The 16,947-nt window shown below is 45.8% G+C and overlaps 1 protein-coding gene across 5 annotated transcripts in view; it reads right to left on the reverse strand.

Annotated features, from left to right (window-relative positions):
- DENND1A (DENN domain containing 1A) overlaps positions 1 to 16,947 on the reverse strand; it is a 150,824-nt gene that overhangs the window by 31,795 nt on the left and 102,082 nt on the right. For all 5 annotated transcript variants that reach the window (XM_071574310.1, XM_071574314.1, XM_071574311.1 and 2 more), the window contains exons 14-18: positions 4,252 to 4,353; positions 3,765 to 3,852; positions 3,202 to 3,242; positions 1,529 to 1,600; positions 451 to 507 (exon numbers count right to left, since the gene is read on the reverse strand). In XM_071574310.1, coding sequence (XP_071430411.1) covers positions 451 to 507; positions 1,529 to 1,600; positions 3,202 to 3,242; positions 3,765 to 3,852; positions 4,252 to 4,353 — 360 coding nt within the window. The remainder of the gene's footprint in view (positions 1 to 450; positions 508 to 1,528; positions 1,601 to 3,201; positions 3,243 to 3,764; positions 3,853 to 4,251; positions 4,354 to 16,947) is intronic.

The raw sequence follows: 16,947 nt of genomic DNA on the forward strand, positions 1-16,947 counted from the left end.
GTCTGAACTTCGCAGCAGACTCTCATGGAACACAGAAACCCCTTCCCAGTGGCACAGACACAACACTATTTCTCCTGACTGATTACTGCAGAAATCACAACAACTTGCCATTTGCAAGAAGTTCCCTGCCAGGGCTGCAGGGAAGAGCCCCAGTTCAGGTGCACTCCCTTGCACAGAGCCCCAGCACGAAGGGCAGGGGTGAGGCCACTCCAAACAGAGCACTCCATTTTCTGCCTTTTGTGGGTTAAGTCACAGCCTTAATGTATCTGAAGACAATTTTTTTTGCCTGTGAATATTTATAATGGGGAAAAATCCAGGACAGCTGGTAATGCATTTTGAAGTGTGCTAACAACAGTGTATCAAACAGCTTCCTATTGATCACATCATGCTTTCAGTGGCTAAGGATTTCAGACGTGCTGCTTATACATTTTGAATAAGAACTTCAAGTACCTTTTGCTTCAAGCGGTTTTTCACTTCTTTTATTCCCATTTTCGCATGATCTTTTGCCTGCATGAAAAATTAATTGAAGTTAAAATCCCCTTCTATTTCCAGTGGTGACTAAGTTTGATTTCAGTTACTAAAAATGGCAATAAAAAATGTAACAGTATACTGAGAACACATTAAAACAAACAGAAAGCTGAAAAGACTGCAAACAAACAAACCCCACCACCCCGCCCCTGTGGCAGAAACTGTTTGCCCTGTTTTGATGCCATGCACATCTTTCATCTTTCTGCCTCCCACCCCTCAGTGTTCCCCTCTACGTATTTTCCTTTGCTGTAAAGGTGTATTCTCCAGCACCAGCAGGGAGCCTGGGAGCTCTCCCCTGGCAGTGGTGCCAGGTTGGCAGGGCCATTCCCACCCTGCTCATCGCTCTCAGGCTGGAAGAAGGAGGCAGGAGAAACCCAAAGTCTGACCAGTTATCTCAATGATTTTTGTGGCATCATTTCCCAAAGCTGAGCAGCTCAGGAGCCCTGAGTGTTTGCTCCTGCAGGGTGGAGCCAAACACACAGCACAGCAACACCCCAGCTGTTTGGTACCAGCACTGGAAATGCTGCCATGGAAGGAATAACTCAGTGAGCTGGGGGCTAAATGAGCAGGTACAAGAAACCTCTAGGGAAGAAAATTAATTGACATTTAGAAAAGATGGAAACAATGTGGAAAATGAGAGGATTCCCTTCTTTCCATGAAGCTGCAAGCAGGGAAACCTGAGGTAACAATGGTTTCCAACAGAGCAATGATAAGGTGGTAGAGCTGCTTAGCAGAGCACACAGGCACTACTTCCCAGAAAGAGTTGTGTGTAATAAATAGAATTTATCATCTATATGTTCAAAAGAAATCACAAGTTTCCATTCTCCTTTGCATTTCAAAACGACTTCCCCTTTAAATATGAAATTTAGCTGAATGTGTATTTTAAGTAATTTCATGAGTCCAATAAAAATGAATGTAAGCCTTGAGCCTCAGCTGAGAGGTTAAAGCAGAATGGCAATCAGGCTCTTATCTCAGCAGTAAGCCAGTCCTCAGTACTTACAAACTTATAGACAGTCTTCATGGCAGGGTTGGCCTTGGTCTTCACTGTGTTTAAAATGGCTCCACTTCCTTTCTGTAATTACAGGCACAGGAGAAGAAACGTTATCAAAGCTCTTTAGAGCAAACAGCAACCCAAAATCCACCATTCCCAAAATACCAGAGCAGTGCCTGTGCTATGAGCAGAGCTGAGCACTGCAATGCAAACTGTGAGCCCACCCCATGTCTCTGGTTTCACAGCAGGGAGTCCCCAGAGCACAGCTCTGTCCCTCAGGTCACCTCACAAATCCAGGGAATTCTGCTCCCATCACCCCCAGGGCCCTGCACTGCCCAGGAAACCCCAAACAGTGTAAGACAAAAGGGTCCCAGCAACGGGCAGGGGCAGGAAATGCCCTCTCAGGAGGACCTGTACAATCCAAAGATGGAGGATATTCTTTGTTTTCCTGTTTCCCTGTCCCTGATCCCACAGCCCTGTTTATCACACACATGCTGCCGTTTTAAGATCCAAGTAGTTGATAAAGGGACAAATTGAGGGGAAATGAAATCGAACCACAGTCATGACCATTAATTCCAGAAAAGCTGAATTGCATGTGGTGAATATAATCCAAGTGATGAGGCAGTTAATGCACCAGCCACAATCCTCTGTTCACCTGGTCAGTGGTTGATGTCCCTTCCACACACCACTGACTGTTGCTGTGCAGCAAAACCCAAGGAATAAAACCTTAGCTGATTTTGTATTTCCTTCTTTCAGTGCAAAATTACATTTCCAGAGATCAGATTTGATTATGTGCAATCAGATGCAAACAGCTTTAAGATTTACTACCTCTGTTGCTTCATGACAATTAATCTTCAACAAAAATTATAAACTGTTGAATTTAATCACACTAATTTTTATATTCACTTGCAGGCATTCCCCTTTTTTATAATTTTAAAATTACTTGTCATCCCACATATTTATATGTACTTATGTATATTTATTTACCTATCTAACCATATGATGGATTTTTTTTAAATTACTGCTATAAAATATGTATAATTCAAAACTATCAAGATTCCAGGGAGCCCAACACTTTGTGTAAGGAATATAATTCCTTTCATAAGCAGGACAGCAGTAGATGGAATGATCCAACACTCACTTCTCTCAGGGAAAAAATCAATCTTTCGTATTGACTCATATCTATAAACCTGAAATACTTTTCAATACACCACATTTTAGGCATTGAAAGAAGCTGTTAAGATCAGCTATAACAACTTATTATTCTCTAGAAGTATTTACATTTTTAATTTATACATTTGGCACTAAACCGAAGAGATACAAACCCCATCCCAAACAGGGCTGCCCCCATTCAACACTTCACACCATTCAGCTTTGTGAAGAGTTTTTTGGTGTGATAATGTTTCCTTTTTTCTTTTCTATTAAAAGGAAAACCCCCACATTATTTTCTAAAATGACAGTAACTTATATCCAGCTGTCTCCAAGACAACAAAGGTGTGATTCAGAAACTTGAGAATTCCTGTGGTGATGGGTTTTTTGGTGTATTTTCCTTCCTTCAGCTGCAGCCACATCAGTTCCTGTTCCCCCAAGCTCTGCAGGGATGGGTTGGGGGTCCCAGCCCCCAGAGCTGCACGTCTGGGCCCCCCAGAATTGGTGCTTTTGGAAGAGTCTCGTGTTCTTACCCTCACTGTGGAGAGCCACTGGTGGTACAGCTTGTCACTCCCTGCAGAGAATCAGAGACAAACAAACTGTGACTGTCGACACAAAACGCGCTCAGAGGGTGCAGTGTTGGCACTGAGTGTTCTGGAGCACCAGCACAAAGGGACAGCCAGACCTCCTTCAGTGGAGACACAACAACAAATTGCTGCTGAGAGGTTTACACTTTTCTATTTTCTCTGTGTTGTCTCAGACATTTGAGAACAACAGGATTTTTTTAAGGTCACTACAAGAAATCTGAGGTGGTTCTGGATAAAGCCAAGGTTTTTTCCTCACTGCAAGAACAGTTTTAGTTGTACTTTATTCAAGTGGTAAAGCTGAGGTTTTGTAAGACTGAACAGGCTTTATTCAAACTACAATACATTATTTAAAGTTCCTGACAGAGGGAAGAACAAAAATTTCAGACACTTCAGGCTACCAGGATGGCTGAGTCAGTTATTTACCTGACAGCAATGACCAAGTGCATCCTGATGGCCCATGAGTCACCACCAGCAGGGGCTGAAATTGCCTTCAGTACCCTCTTTCCTACCTGCATATTCCCCTGTATTGATCTCCTCCTCAAACACGTCACTGAAGCCCTCCCCAGAGTTCAGCAGATCCAGACGGCCATCGATGAACTGCAGCAGCGTTAAAAGAGAGCACAGACACATCAGCCACCCCATCCTCCCTCCTTCCAGAAAGACTTCACTCTGCATCAGCTGCAATAACTTTGGTGCTTGTATTGGGCAGGGACTTAAAACAGAATGAAAATATCACCAAAACTGAAAACCAGCAGTCATGTTTGGCTGCACATCCGTGCTTGCAGCTGCCCTGAAGCACCAATTCTGTGTTTTACAGTAAACCAAACACCTCCTCAAACAGAGAAAGCTGTGGAGCCTGAGAGGAGCCAGCAGGCAGGATATGGGGGCTGCACTACATGGCTGTGTTCAATTCTGTGGCTGACAGACCAAGGAAACAGCCCTCAAATGCCCCACTGTAGTGTTAGAGAACCCCCACCAGAGCAGAGAAGGCAGTACCTGCTTGAAGAGCTGGAGCTGGATGGCGTTCTGCAGGAACTGCCTCATGACAGCAGAGCGGTGGGACACGAAGGCCTCCTCACAGAACGTGATGGGCTCCCCCTGCAGAGTCAGAGCATTACACACTGCACAGCTGGGGCTGAGCCACTGCAACCCACTGCACAGCTGGGGCTGAGCCACTGCAACCCACTGCACAGCTGGGGCACAACCACTGCAACCCACTGCACAGCTGGGGCACAGCCACTGCAACCCACTGCACAGCTGGGGCACAGCCACTGCAACCCCCTGCACAGCTGGGGCTGAGCCACTGCAACCCACTGCAATAACTGGGGCACAGCCACTGCAACCCACTGCACAGCTGGGGCACAGCCACTGCAACCCGCTGCACAGCTGGGCTGAGCCCCTGCACCCCACTGCAATAACTGGGGCTGAGCCACTGCAACCCACTGCACAGCTGGGGCACAGCCACTGCAACCCGCTGCACAGCTGGGGCACAGCCACTGCAACCCGCTGCACAGCTGGGGCACAGCCACTGCAACCCCTTGCACAGCTGGGGCACAGCCACTGCAACCCCCTGCACAGCTGGGGCACAGCCACTGCAACCCCCTGCACAGCTGGGGCACAGCCACTGCAAGCCACTGCCTCCACTTTATCCACTTCCCTTCCCAAACCAACAGGGAACTCAAGCAGGCTCTACCAAACTTGGAATAACTTTGCTTTATCTCCAGGTTCCAACCACAGGGCTGAAAACCAGGCTGGAAATGGGCAAATTGTGTGTTGTCCAAATAAACCACAATGGCTTTGTGCACACATTGCTAAAGCTGGTGAAGAACTTCCATCATCCAAAATGGTAATTTCACTGACTGACCCCAAACTATGAGGCACAGTGCTCTGAATTTTGTACATTCTGCTTATCTGCCTCAGCAGACCCAGCACAGCAGGTCAGGAATGTCCACTCTGTTCCCTCCAGTTCTGAAAGAATCCACTCATAGTGAATGAGTGGAATTTCCCTTTTGCACAATCTCGTTGGCAGAAGACAGAAATTGTTTTGCAGCTCTACTTTTATCTGATTTTAATGAGTTATGGTAATGCTGAAATCTGCCATGCATCTGCCATAAGGGCATGAATTTCCTCCACACATCTACAAATACACAACAGAGCAGGCAAATATATTTATTGAATTAAAAACAAGAAAGTAACAAAAAATGACTAAATCATACTGATGTATAATTAATATGCAGGCTTTTTCCTACTCATACTAAAATACATTTGGACTCTTCATGTGCTGAATATTCAAAATTAACATTATATAGGAAAAAACCTTAAAGCACCCCCTTCAGAGGGTGGTATCATTCAACTTCTGAAAGCTTTAAATTAGCAATCTCATTTACCACTGGCTGTGTAAAGTCAGGACAACAGAGCCACTAAAATGACTGAGCAAAAGGATCAATTACAAGTATCTGTTTAAGCACAGGATGCGGCTCATTCAAAGAGGGAAGAAATCACTCCCTTAGGAGAGTGTCTGTCACCCTTTCCTTGGGCCACTGAATTTCCATGGATTTGGAAAAGAAAGCAATACTCTTACATGATAACTACAGTTTCAGAGTAATTAATTGTAAAGGCAATAACCTGTCTTTGATTTATTCTAGCAGGTATTTTCAGTGAAAACCAAAATCACTACTGTCTTTCCAGGCAAGAAGCATGAGTGTGAAAAAAACCTTTTCTTTTCTTCCCTGTGGCTTTGCACTCATCAAATAAAGAATCACAAGACATGTAATTTCAAAGTATACAGAGAAAAAAATGCTTGGAAAATCAGGTGTGGCTGGGATGTGCCTGGTACAGAAGGCACTGGTGACTGCCCATGACACACTGACTGTGGCCACGAGGAAGGTTCTGGCCCCAAAATCAAGGTGTGCACCCTGGGTTTAATGCATTTAAATGCCTCACAGCTGACATCTACTTGACCAGTATGAAAAAGGCTTTCCCATCAAATTCAGCCACCAGAATGAAACAAAGGACTCCTGAAAAATGTTTTATCTGTCAGAGACAGAGATTGCTGAGAGGAATGGGTGCAGTGTGGATTAGCCCACCAGCAGAGAAGTTCTCCTGAGGAAGGTTTAGCTGTCATTAAATCCTCACTCACAAAACACTCTAAAGGAAACAAGCAACCTTTGCTGTCACCCCCAAGGATCCCAAACCTGCCTGGTGGCCAGAGCAGAGCAAGGACCAAAGGGAAGGGTCCCCTGCCCCCTGTGCAGCCAGCACAACACACCCCCCAGCTGGGGCACAGCACTAACTCACCTCCTTCCCAAAGTACTAATGATTGAGTTTGTTCATTAGGTTGATTAGACCTTTTGACTTCTTAGGAGACAATTGAGGCTCAGCTGCTGCGAGGTGACAGGAGGAGTGTAATCCCCAGGGCCCGGCGTGCGCGGTGCCGCTCCCAGGGCATTAGTGCCTCCCGCCCGCGCTGCCCTCCCGGGGGCTCGGCTGCCCCGGCCCAGCAGGGCAGGGCAGGGCAGGGCAGGGCCAGGCTGCACAGCAACACCACCCCGGGCACAGCCACCCCGTTAACTGCAGGTTAGACAGCTAATCAGCCCTGCCTCACTGCCAAATGGCAGTACCTGGGAGGGGACACGTGTGGGGCTGCAGATATGCTGGGAAATGCATGGTCTTGCTCATGTGGAAAACAATTAAAGGAACTTGTTCTGATAAACCCATCAACTCCTAAACTTGCTGGTTCCAACAATTAGAATTTAGGCCTTGATTCGTCAACACCTTAATATCCATTGCTCCCCTTTCCAACTGTAAATGCAGAACACAGGCTGAAATATGGCACTGCAAAGCCTCAATGTGTGCAAATACAGGTCAGTGGGGAATCAGATTTGATCTGTAATGCAGTAGCACAGATAATTCACCCAGATTTCAAGATTGGATCACAAAATTATTTGTAATACAAAAATTCACACATTTAATCTGCAATCTTAACACAAGAAGTAATTTTAAATATAAGACTAAGACTTAAGACTCCCAGATGCATAGAAAAAGAGATGCCTTTTCTTTATGCCTTTGCAAACCTCCCTTTATATGAATATTTTATATTCATCTGGCATAATGAAGTTCATCAGGGCACTGCTGCTATCTCATGACCCCTTAAAAAGCTGAGAAGTTTCAGCCCACATCTGATCTGTTACCAGACCTATTTTTAAATTGGAATTGTGTTACATTCTAAAATAATGTTTAAAACTCCTTAAGGCAGCAAGTGGAAAACAAAAGGAGTCTGGGATTTATTTCAGGCTGTTCTGGAGTTTTGGGGAACCTGCTGTTATATTTTAAGAAGCCATAATGGCAATTGAGAGATAAAGCCTAATTTTGATTAGTTACACTGTGAAAAACTTCAACATGATCCCTCATCTTTCAAGGAAATCAGTTTTCCTCAGCTCACTGGTTATGGCAGGAACTTTCAGAGTGAATATAAAGGACTAAAGATATATGGGATAGAAAACAGCTCTGATGAGAGAAGGACGTGAAGGAAGGGACAGAGGCAAACACAAAGGAGGCTTCTGGAAAGCCCTGGGAGCCAAGGCAGCTCATGGGAAGGGAACTTACTCCCACTCCTGCAGGATGTGCAGCATGTGAGTGCTGGGGAGAGCAGCAAGGGAGTAAAGACAGGGGTCACAGATGGGGTCAGATTAGGTCAATAGTGAGAGTCCCTCGCACAAGCAAAGGTTTCACAAATCCTGATTACAAGGAAAAAAAAAATCCAATGAAAAAATCACCAAGCCCAACAACCAAAGCTGCAGACTTTGTTTAGACAAGCCTGAAGTTGTGGCATGGCAGAGAGACAGGCTCTCTGTGCATTACCATGGGCAGCCTGTGGAGCAGGTAATGAATGGTGAGCTGCTGTGTGCATGCCTTGGGACACGGAGGGCTCCTCCAGAGCCTCTCTAATAAACACAGCCATTAGAGCTGCTCTGTAAATCAGCCATGGAATTAACAGGTGTGGGCGGAATGGAAAGGTGCAGAACAAGGTGCCCATGTGACAGTGCACAGGCTGTCAGTCCCCTGTCCCTGCCCCACACAGCAACCCAGAGGACACAGCCAACCAAGGGCACACAAGGGATTCACTGGTGTATCACCAGCTGGGTGGGCAAACAACCACACCCTGTGCTCACAGTGCTTATGCTGCAAACGACAAAGTAAAGCCTGTGGGGATATCTAGGACTCACATCCTTAATGGCATCCAGAATCACAAGGACACCAAGGCAGGAGAGGGACCCTGGCTCTGGATATGTGTGTCAGTGTCAGAACAGCAGCAGCCAAAGGCAGGCCGTGCTCCACAGACCCCCCCAGAACTGTGGGACAGTGTCACGGGAAGATTAGCTCACCACAGCTGAGGAAGGACCATCAGCCAGGCAGCAGGATCCCACACAGAAACCCTGAAATTGGTGCCAGGCACCTGACAGGACACGGGCTCGTTCTGCCCACAATTGCGATGGCAAATGAGCTCCAGTAACGAGTCTGTGCACTCAGCACAGGAGAGCTCTGTGCATCCACCTCGGCCATAATGGGATCCAGAATGCAGAGATCAAAGCTCTGCATTAAGCAAATGACACCAGAGCTTTATTAGCTCCTCAAGATGCTGCTCAGGAACAAAGACATCACGTGCTCAGAGACTTGACCACACATCTTCTACAGAAAACTACACTCAGGCTCTGTTCAAAAGGCACTGCCAGTTCTGATAAGTCATTACTGCCAGGGGTAATCCTGAAAAGCATTTCAAACCATGGATTTACCCACGCACACTGCACTGCCCCAGCACTCACTGCCTCACCCAAGTGCCCATTTCCATCCCACACCAATTGCAGGAGTTTTTTCCTGTTCCTCACTACAAGGTACAGCCTCTGGTGGAGACACAGCAAGAGTGAATATCCCTAGATAAGAGTATCAAACAAAATGGGCCATTTCTCTAAATTCTCCACCCTTGTAGAATTTAGGTGGACTAAAATTACTATGAAACTTCTGTAATAAAAATGCAAATTAAGATTTATTTGCATTAAAACGTAAAAACCCAGCTCAGGTACTGACAGACTCAGTGAAAGTTCAACGTGACTTTTTACACATTATTTCAGATGGGAATATCCAACAGCATTACAGAACCTGATCAAACTGGGACAAAACCAACTTCAAATGAAAGATGAAACTCCAAAAAATGTGTAACTGGCAAGAACTTACATCACACAGCAACGGCTTTGCTTCTCATTTCGAACCCTGTTGGTTTATCAGGACACCAGACGTTTTCATGTCAGCCCAAGTAAAATGACACACACTCACACTCTCAAATAATGAAAGTACTTCAGTGTAATGGAGCCAGGCAGCTTTCCAAGTGTTTATGTGGCTAATTCCAGCCACTGCCTGCCCTGATTTCCTCACCTACATCAGCCAGACGCTTCCTCTCCCTAAGCAACTGCTACAGCCTTGCAGCTGGAACTCAAGCAACAAGCCTGGCACATGAAGTGCAAAGAAGGCAGCAAGAAAGGGCTGGGGGGAAGAGAAAGAGAAAAAAATCACCATTTCACAGATCAAGAATAGAGGCATGAAAATAATAAGTAACTTGTACACGGTCACAAAAGTCTCTGGCAGAGCCAGGGAAAAGAACCGAAATTTCTTTAATCCCTGCTCAGTCCCTTAAATACAAGGCTATTCTTCCTCTTCCTACTTGATATTGTGTCAATGCAGGAGTGTAGGTGTTGAAAGACTAACAAAAGAAAAGTAATAGTATGGTATTATGAGCTGAGAAACCTAATCTTTATCAGATACAGCAAATCTCTATGATGCTGCCTGCACTGGGAACTCTCTCTTTGTCCTGAATATGCTTTAAATTACTGGTATAATGTGTACTGGATATTGTTCCACTCTTATATTTATTCCACAAAAACCCCTGTGGCCCGCATGCCATTTTATCATTAGCTGCAAGGTAATTTCAGTTCTGGCTCTGCAATCACCGGTGAGCGATGCCCCCAGCGAGGCGGGGACGCTCCACATGCAAAGCAGCTGCCAATCCAGGCCCGGCAAGAAAGAGCCCTTTGCTCTTGTAACTACTGGGGAACATTAGTGACAATACAGAAAAGGAGAGAAATTACAGGGCAATTCTTTGTGTGAGTTAGTTTGTACTACGACAAAATCTAAAAGTGTGCTTGGAAAAACAATCTACACAAAGTATTGCCCAGGAGATAAATGACAAGCTATTTGTGCTTCATTTATTGAAACTGCAGAGACTACAAACTGTTTTGTTAAAATAGGAAAAAAATTCTGCAGAAGTGATAAATCGTTGGCCAAGATTTATGAATGACCAATACACCTAAAGATCACAAATGTTAATGTTTTGCTTTCTTTTGATTTCTTAGATACATGTAAAGAGCCAGAACTCACTCAAATCAGTGAAGCTTCCGGGATTCACCCAAGTTAACATGTTGAAAATATGTTTTTATGCAAGATGTACATGACTCCTTTGTATCATGATCCCCAAACCCACAATTAGTAAGTGGCTATTTTCAAGAGCTAAGTATTTTAATACAATGTTTAGATGCTGATATAGATGCAGAAGGAGAATAAACTGGTTTTAACTTCACTAAAGCAACAGGAGAGACACTTTAGTCATAAAGGGAGGTCATAAAACACCACTCTCTTAGCTAAGTACCTGCTCCCTGCACCCCACGTGCCCCCAGACATCATCAGCCTCACCAGGGACACGGACCCGCCCCTGCCAAGGGTTCCACCAGCAGAGCCCACGCACACCAGTCCTGTTCTGGTGGCATGGGGAGCACCAGCAGCTGACAAAACATGAGCCAAATATTTGAAAAAAACCCTCATTTTGGTGCTTTATTTTGGCATTCAATTCAAACTGCATTCTTGGAAAAATGCACAGGAATTTCTGTGATTCACACAGTGAGTGATTCCATCTTGGCTGGGGAGGTTTGATGCTGTTTTGATTATTAATAAAGTAAAACTTGCCCCTGCACACCAGAAGAATTGTTAATAATAATAATGTCTCTTATTGCAGTGGCCTCACTGTTTGAGACCCAATTTTCAGTTTCTTTATAACTTTCAGCTGCACCAAGCCATGTTTTCTGCTCCACACTCCTGTTTAACCCTAAGGCTTCAGCTCACCTTAGCTCAGCATCCTGCCAAGAGCACCTTCAAGGCAAACAGAGCTGACTGAAATGCACCAGATCTCCCAACTTTGCCTGAGCAGTCCATTCCCTCCCACAGGCTCTGCTCGTGCCTTGGAGGAGGCACAACCTCTGTCCATTCTAGAAAAGCACGGGCGTAACAGCTCGGACTCAAGGCCAAAATGTTACACAGCTATTTTAGCATTAAAACACAAGTTACTGAATTCCAACAAGTTTAAACTCCAGAATGCAGCAGGTACTGACCAATAATTGCCATAGCTCAGAATCACCCTGAACACTTCATTAGCTCAGTCACTGCCTCCTTCATTGATTACTACAAGAGTATTTTTCCATGTCTCCATTTCAGCAGCACAAAATTACATTGCTCCAAATGCAGGAGCTGCTCATGTGAAGAATAACTTGCCTAACAGTGTTCTTATTTCTGCTAATGCAATACTTGACATTCAATAGCAATTTAAACTCTTTTCAGGATCAAATAAAATACTCAGGAACTTTTCAGAACATTTCCATCACATACAAAAACGTCATGCCACACCCACCTTTATTAAGCATTAAATTTTCGACTGCTTATCTTTCCACCCTCCATAAATACTCTCAAAGCTTAAGAACCAGTTCCTAAGGTGCTAAAGAGTTAATGCTGTCCTGTGGTCAGTGCAATAAGCAGAGTTGGGGTAAGCAATATTGCTGTCAGAGACACAACGCTGTGCAGGTGTGGGCAATAATTAAAGGTTTCAGCACATCTACCTGGGTGAAGTATTTTTGCCTCCTATTCCAAGGAGGAAGCCCTCTCTGTGGAGAGCAGAAGAGCTCATTAATGAGGCTAATTAGGTGTAAAGGGGGTAGAGTCTGGCATCAGCTGCAGCTTATAGAAGCTCATCATTAAGCCCTGTAATCTCTACCCCAGAACAGCAGATGATCATGTTCCTCGGTGACTGATGTTGCTAAGAAAATTTCCAGCACCTGAGTACCTGACCAAAGACTTTTTGGCGAGGCTAAAAATTCCCTTAACCCTCCCCGTGCCAGACAGCACAGTCACATCCTTTTTCACTCACCCATATTCTAACAAGGGGTACCCAATGAGATTTGAACTTGGCATGAGGCCTTTAATGTGGTTTATTTTAGAATTACATAATAATCAGTGCCACCAACAGCATCCTGAAACGCAGGGCAGGGAACAAGGGCTGGTGGAGCACCGTGCAAGAATAATACAGACAGGAGCAGTAATGCTTGAAAAGAGTGACCACATACACCTGCTGAAGGTTTGTGAGTTCTCTGTGCAATTCCTTGGCATGAAGTAGTGAGGGTAGTTACAATACCACAGGGATGAAAGCCTTGTTAATAAATATGTAAAATAAGGATTTCATTGTACTCACCTAATTTGAAATGAGAAAAAGGACATAATTTCCATGGAGAGAGAATACATGGAAGCAGAGCTCAATCTGGAACTTGTTTTGTAAAATGAACTGCAAGAATAGCAAACTATTGCAGCACCTCACTGGGAATTTTGGAGCTGATCAGGCAGAACAGACTCTTCACTGGCAAACTGCTGCTGTCTTTTTTCCCCTCCAACTAAGCAGCAGATTTGAATCAAAAATGTTTAGATTCAGTTGAAATTCAATAATAAGTAGAATATTTTTTGCCTCCAGGTTACCTGTGGAGAGTGGGAGACAACAGGAGCAACAGGAGCTGCTCAGAGGTGGCACTGGCTCTGTTGATAAACCAGGACACGGATGGACCGCAGGATGAGCCACACTGGACTCCTCTTAACTCCCCTGTGTGTGCACTGTCCCCTTGTGTGTGCTGTCCCCCTGCAGTCCCAGGCAGTGCCCCTCTATGTGCGCTGTCCCCCTGCTGTCTCCATGTGCGCTGTCCCCCTGCAGTCTCCCCCGTGTGCTCTGTCCCCCTGCAGTCTCCCCTGTGTGTGCTGTCCCTCTATGTGCTCTGTCCCCCTGCAGTCTCCCCTGTGTGTGCTGTCCCTCTATGTCCTCTGCCCCCCTGCAGTCTCCCCCGTGTGCTCTGTCCCCCTGCAGTCTCCCTCTATGTGCTCTGTCCGCCTGCAGTCTCCCCCTGTGTGCGCTGTCCCCCTGCAGTCTCCCCTGTGTGTGCTGTCCCTCTATGTGCTCTGTCCCCCTGCAGTCTCCCCCTGTGTGTGCTGTCCCCCTGCAGTCTCCCTCTATGTGTGCTGTCCCCCTGCAGTCTCCCCCAGTGTGTGCTGTCCCCCTGCAGTCTCCCCCCGTGTGCGCTGTCCCTCTATGTGCTCTGTCCCCCTGCAGTCTCCCCCTGTGTGTGCTGTCCCCCTGCAGTCTCCCTCTATGTGCTCTGTCCCCCTGCAGTCTCCCTCTATGTGCTCTGTCCCCCTGCAGTCTCCCTCTATGTGCTCTGTCCCCCTGCAGTCTCCCCTGTGTGCTCTGTCCCCCTGCAGTCTCCCCCGTGTGCTCTGTCCCCCTGCAGTCTCCCCCGTGTGCTCTGTCCCCCTGCAGTCTCCCCCGTGTGCTCTGTCCCCCTGCAGTCTCCCTCTATGTGCTCTGTCCCCCTGCAGTCTCCCCCGTGTGCTCTGTCCCCCTGCAGTCTCCCCCTGTGTGCACTGTCCCCCTGCAGTCTCCCTCTATGTGCTCTGTCCCCCTGCAGTCTCCCCCGTGTGTGCTGTCCCCCTGCAGTCTCCCTCTATGTGCTCTGTCCCCCTGCAGTCTCCCCCGTGTGCGCTGTCCCCCTGCAGTCTCCCCCGTGTGCGCTGTCCCCCTGCAGTCTCCCCCTGTGTGTGCTGTCCCCCTGCAGTCTCCCCCTGTGTGTGCTGTCCCCCTGCAGTCTCCCCCGTGTGCACTGTCCCCCTGCTCCCGAGCCGTGCCATTGTTCCTCCGCCACCCCCCCTTCAGGCCGGTAATTAGCTGTCAGCACGGCCCTCGGTATGGCCTGCTCAAATCGTATTAATGAAATGCAGTCCACTAAACGTCCTGCATGCACAGCTGTGGTTGTGCTACAGGGGAGGCTGGGCAGGGGCAAACTGCAGCTCCCAGCAGGGCACTGTGGTCAAGCACATTAATCCGTGATTTCTTAGGGATCTGACAGCCAATTAATACTACAGGGCTTCCTATACAGCAGGAAGGACCAGTGATGCAACACCCAAGAGGAAAAGCTGTGCCCAGCACTGGTGAACACAACACCTTGGAGGCAGAGACACGAGAACTACAGGTGGCAGCAGGGCAGGAGCCCCTTCTGCATTCAGAGATCCAGCATCTGGACATTGAAACCGAACTGCAGAACACTCGGTGTACACACCACAGTGAGCACAAGGAAATCAAATAAACCCCAAAAGCCTTATCACACATGTAAGTGTTTGAGTTGATGCTCCTGGAGGACACAAAATGCAACTGATGACTCCTGATTGCAAAATGATACTTGCCAAGCCACTGCTCAATTTTGTGTTTCCTCATCAAAGACTTTTTCAAAGAACAGAGTTTGGACAAGATAAGAAACAAGAAACACACACAATGGAATATCCTGTGGGTATATATATATATATACATATATGGTCTTTGGGAAACTTTGCCATCAGTTCTGACTGCAACATTGCTATTAATGTTTAATTAAAATTGAGCACAATAAGCTATGACAAGATAATGGCTGGGAAACGTGGCTTTAGGGCAGAGCGAGGATCTCTGCAACTGGCTGGATGGGATGTGTTATTTTTGGTTACGTTTGGCAACTATTGAGATTTCTGAAACACAACTTAATTATAATGATCTACAGAAATGAACAGAAGAGAAAAGAACAGCTCTGCATTTCAGTTACCTCAGGATCTGTAACATATGCCAACTCAGTAACAGATTTTTTGGGCCCCAGTACCATCTAGTCCTTCATTTCATTCAGGTTCACACCCACTCCAAAGAACACTCTTTTTCAACTAAAAAGCCCCTGCAAGTCCCTCCTAAACAATATTTTGTTTCTTTTCCATAAATAAAATTATTTATTTTCTCCCATGAGTAGAAATTCTCTGACTATCATTTACCTCCAGATCTGAAGGCAACAATGACACAGACCTGAGGCAGAGGTTGTGAAAAGCCCTGGGAATGTCCCTGACTCAGGGAGATCAATGGCCTGGGCTGGGGAAACTTCTCTGCTCGCCCTGGAACCTCCCTATAGGAGAGCTGGACTGCAATTCATTAAACTTGCAAAGGAGAACATGTGATGAAGTGGCATTTGGGAGAGAACACATACTCCAACATTAGCTGAAAATCCCCAAATGAGGGGCACAACACATGTATGTGCTTAAATGTCTGACCAAGCAGCCCCCCAGGCACTGGAAGCCCCTGCTCCAGAACATCGTGGATTCAGAGCTCCTGAGATGTGTTTGGGGAAAGAAATGACATACTTGTTACCCCAAGTATAAACCTCCCTGATTATATTCAGTTTCTGCAATGAGGAATTCACAGGACTCTCCACTTTCTGTATTTGCTGGGCAGGGGCTCCACTGAGGAGATGCAGAGCCAACCAGCACCATCCAGACAAGACAACCACACAAGAGCCAACCAGCACCACCCCTGTCCTCGGGACAGGCTGTCACTCCTCTGATTTTGCTGCCACAGACACAGCAGCCATCCCAGTTTCACATTTTAGGCAAGAAATTAAGGTAGGCAACAGCACTGCCATTCCCTGACTGCCTTCAAGTCAGATACAAAATGTTACATACAAAGTGTTACATATAAATAACATATAACATTACATATAAAATGTTCTCGTGTGTAATAAGAAAGCATATGTAGGCAAAAGTGTTCCTCATTTTTCACACATTCTTGGTTGAGAATATGTAATAAATTACTGGCTGACAGAAGGGGGATGAGCTGTATCTGTCCAGGTACAGATGCACACTGAGGAAAGGCAAACTCATCCCACATGCAACTCTTACAAATCACCTGCATTTTCACCATTAATCCTCTCCAAGAGAAAATGTTCTGGACTTCAAGTGCTGCTTGGAGAGCTCCACTAAAATAATTCTTTGATATATTTTTCTTTCCATTGAGCAGCAGGAGCAGGCAAAGCACACACATCATCTACAGCTTTTCAAGTGCACTCAGAGCAAACACTTGGCACCTTCATTTGCACAGGACTTTTAAGAATCTACTGTTAGTTACTCTCTGAGTAACACTTAATGCTGAATTCCTGTCATATGTCAAAATAATGTAATATCAAACCAAGTTTTATGCTTTAAGAATTAACAACATACATGTATGATACAGAAATATATATAAACCAGGCAATAGTTACTTGAGATCTGCTCTAGAATTTCTCATTACCTAAATGACTAAACTGTACACTGCACAGAAATGCTTCAAAAACCAGCTACACTTGGGCACAAGAGTAACCTTTAAGGAGTTAAAATGGCCTCAACTACAAGTCAAGTTGAAACTTATTTAATTAGGTTCTGTATTTGAAAAAATGAAATAAATTCTTTCATTAACTAAACCAAACTCCCTTAAAGGCAACAATATGTTCCCTCTCTGTCAGG

The sequence above is a fragment of the Pithys albifrons genome, chromosome 20, assembly GCF_047495875.1.
Source record: "Pithys albifrons albifrons isolate INPA30051 chromosome 20, PitAlb_v1, whole genome shotgun sequence".
Taxonomy (NCBI): domain Eukaryota; kingdom Metazoa; phylum Chordata; class Aves; order Passeriformes; family Thamnophilidae; genus Pithys; species Pithys albifrons.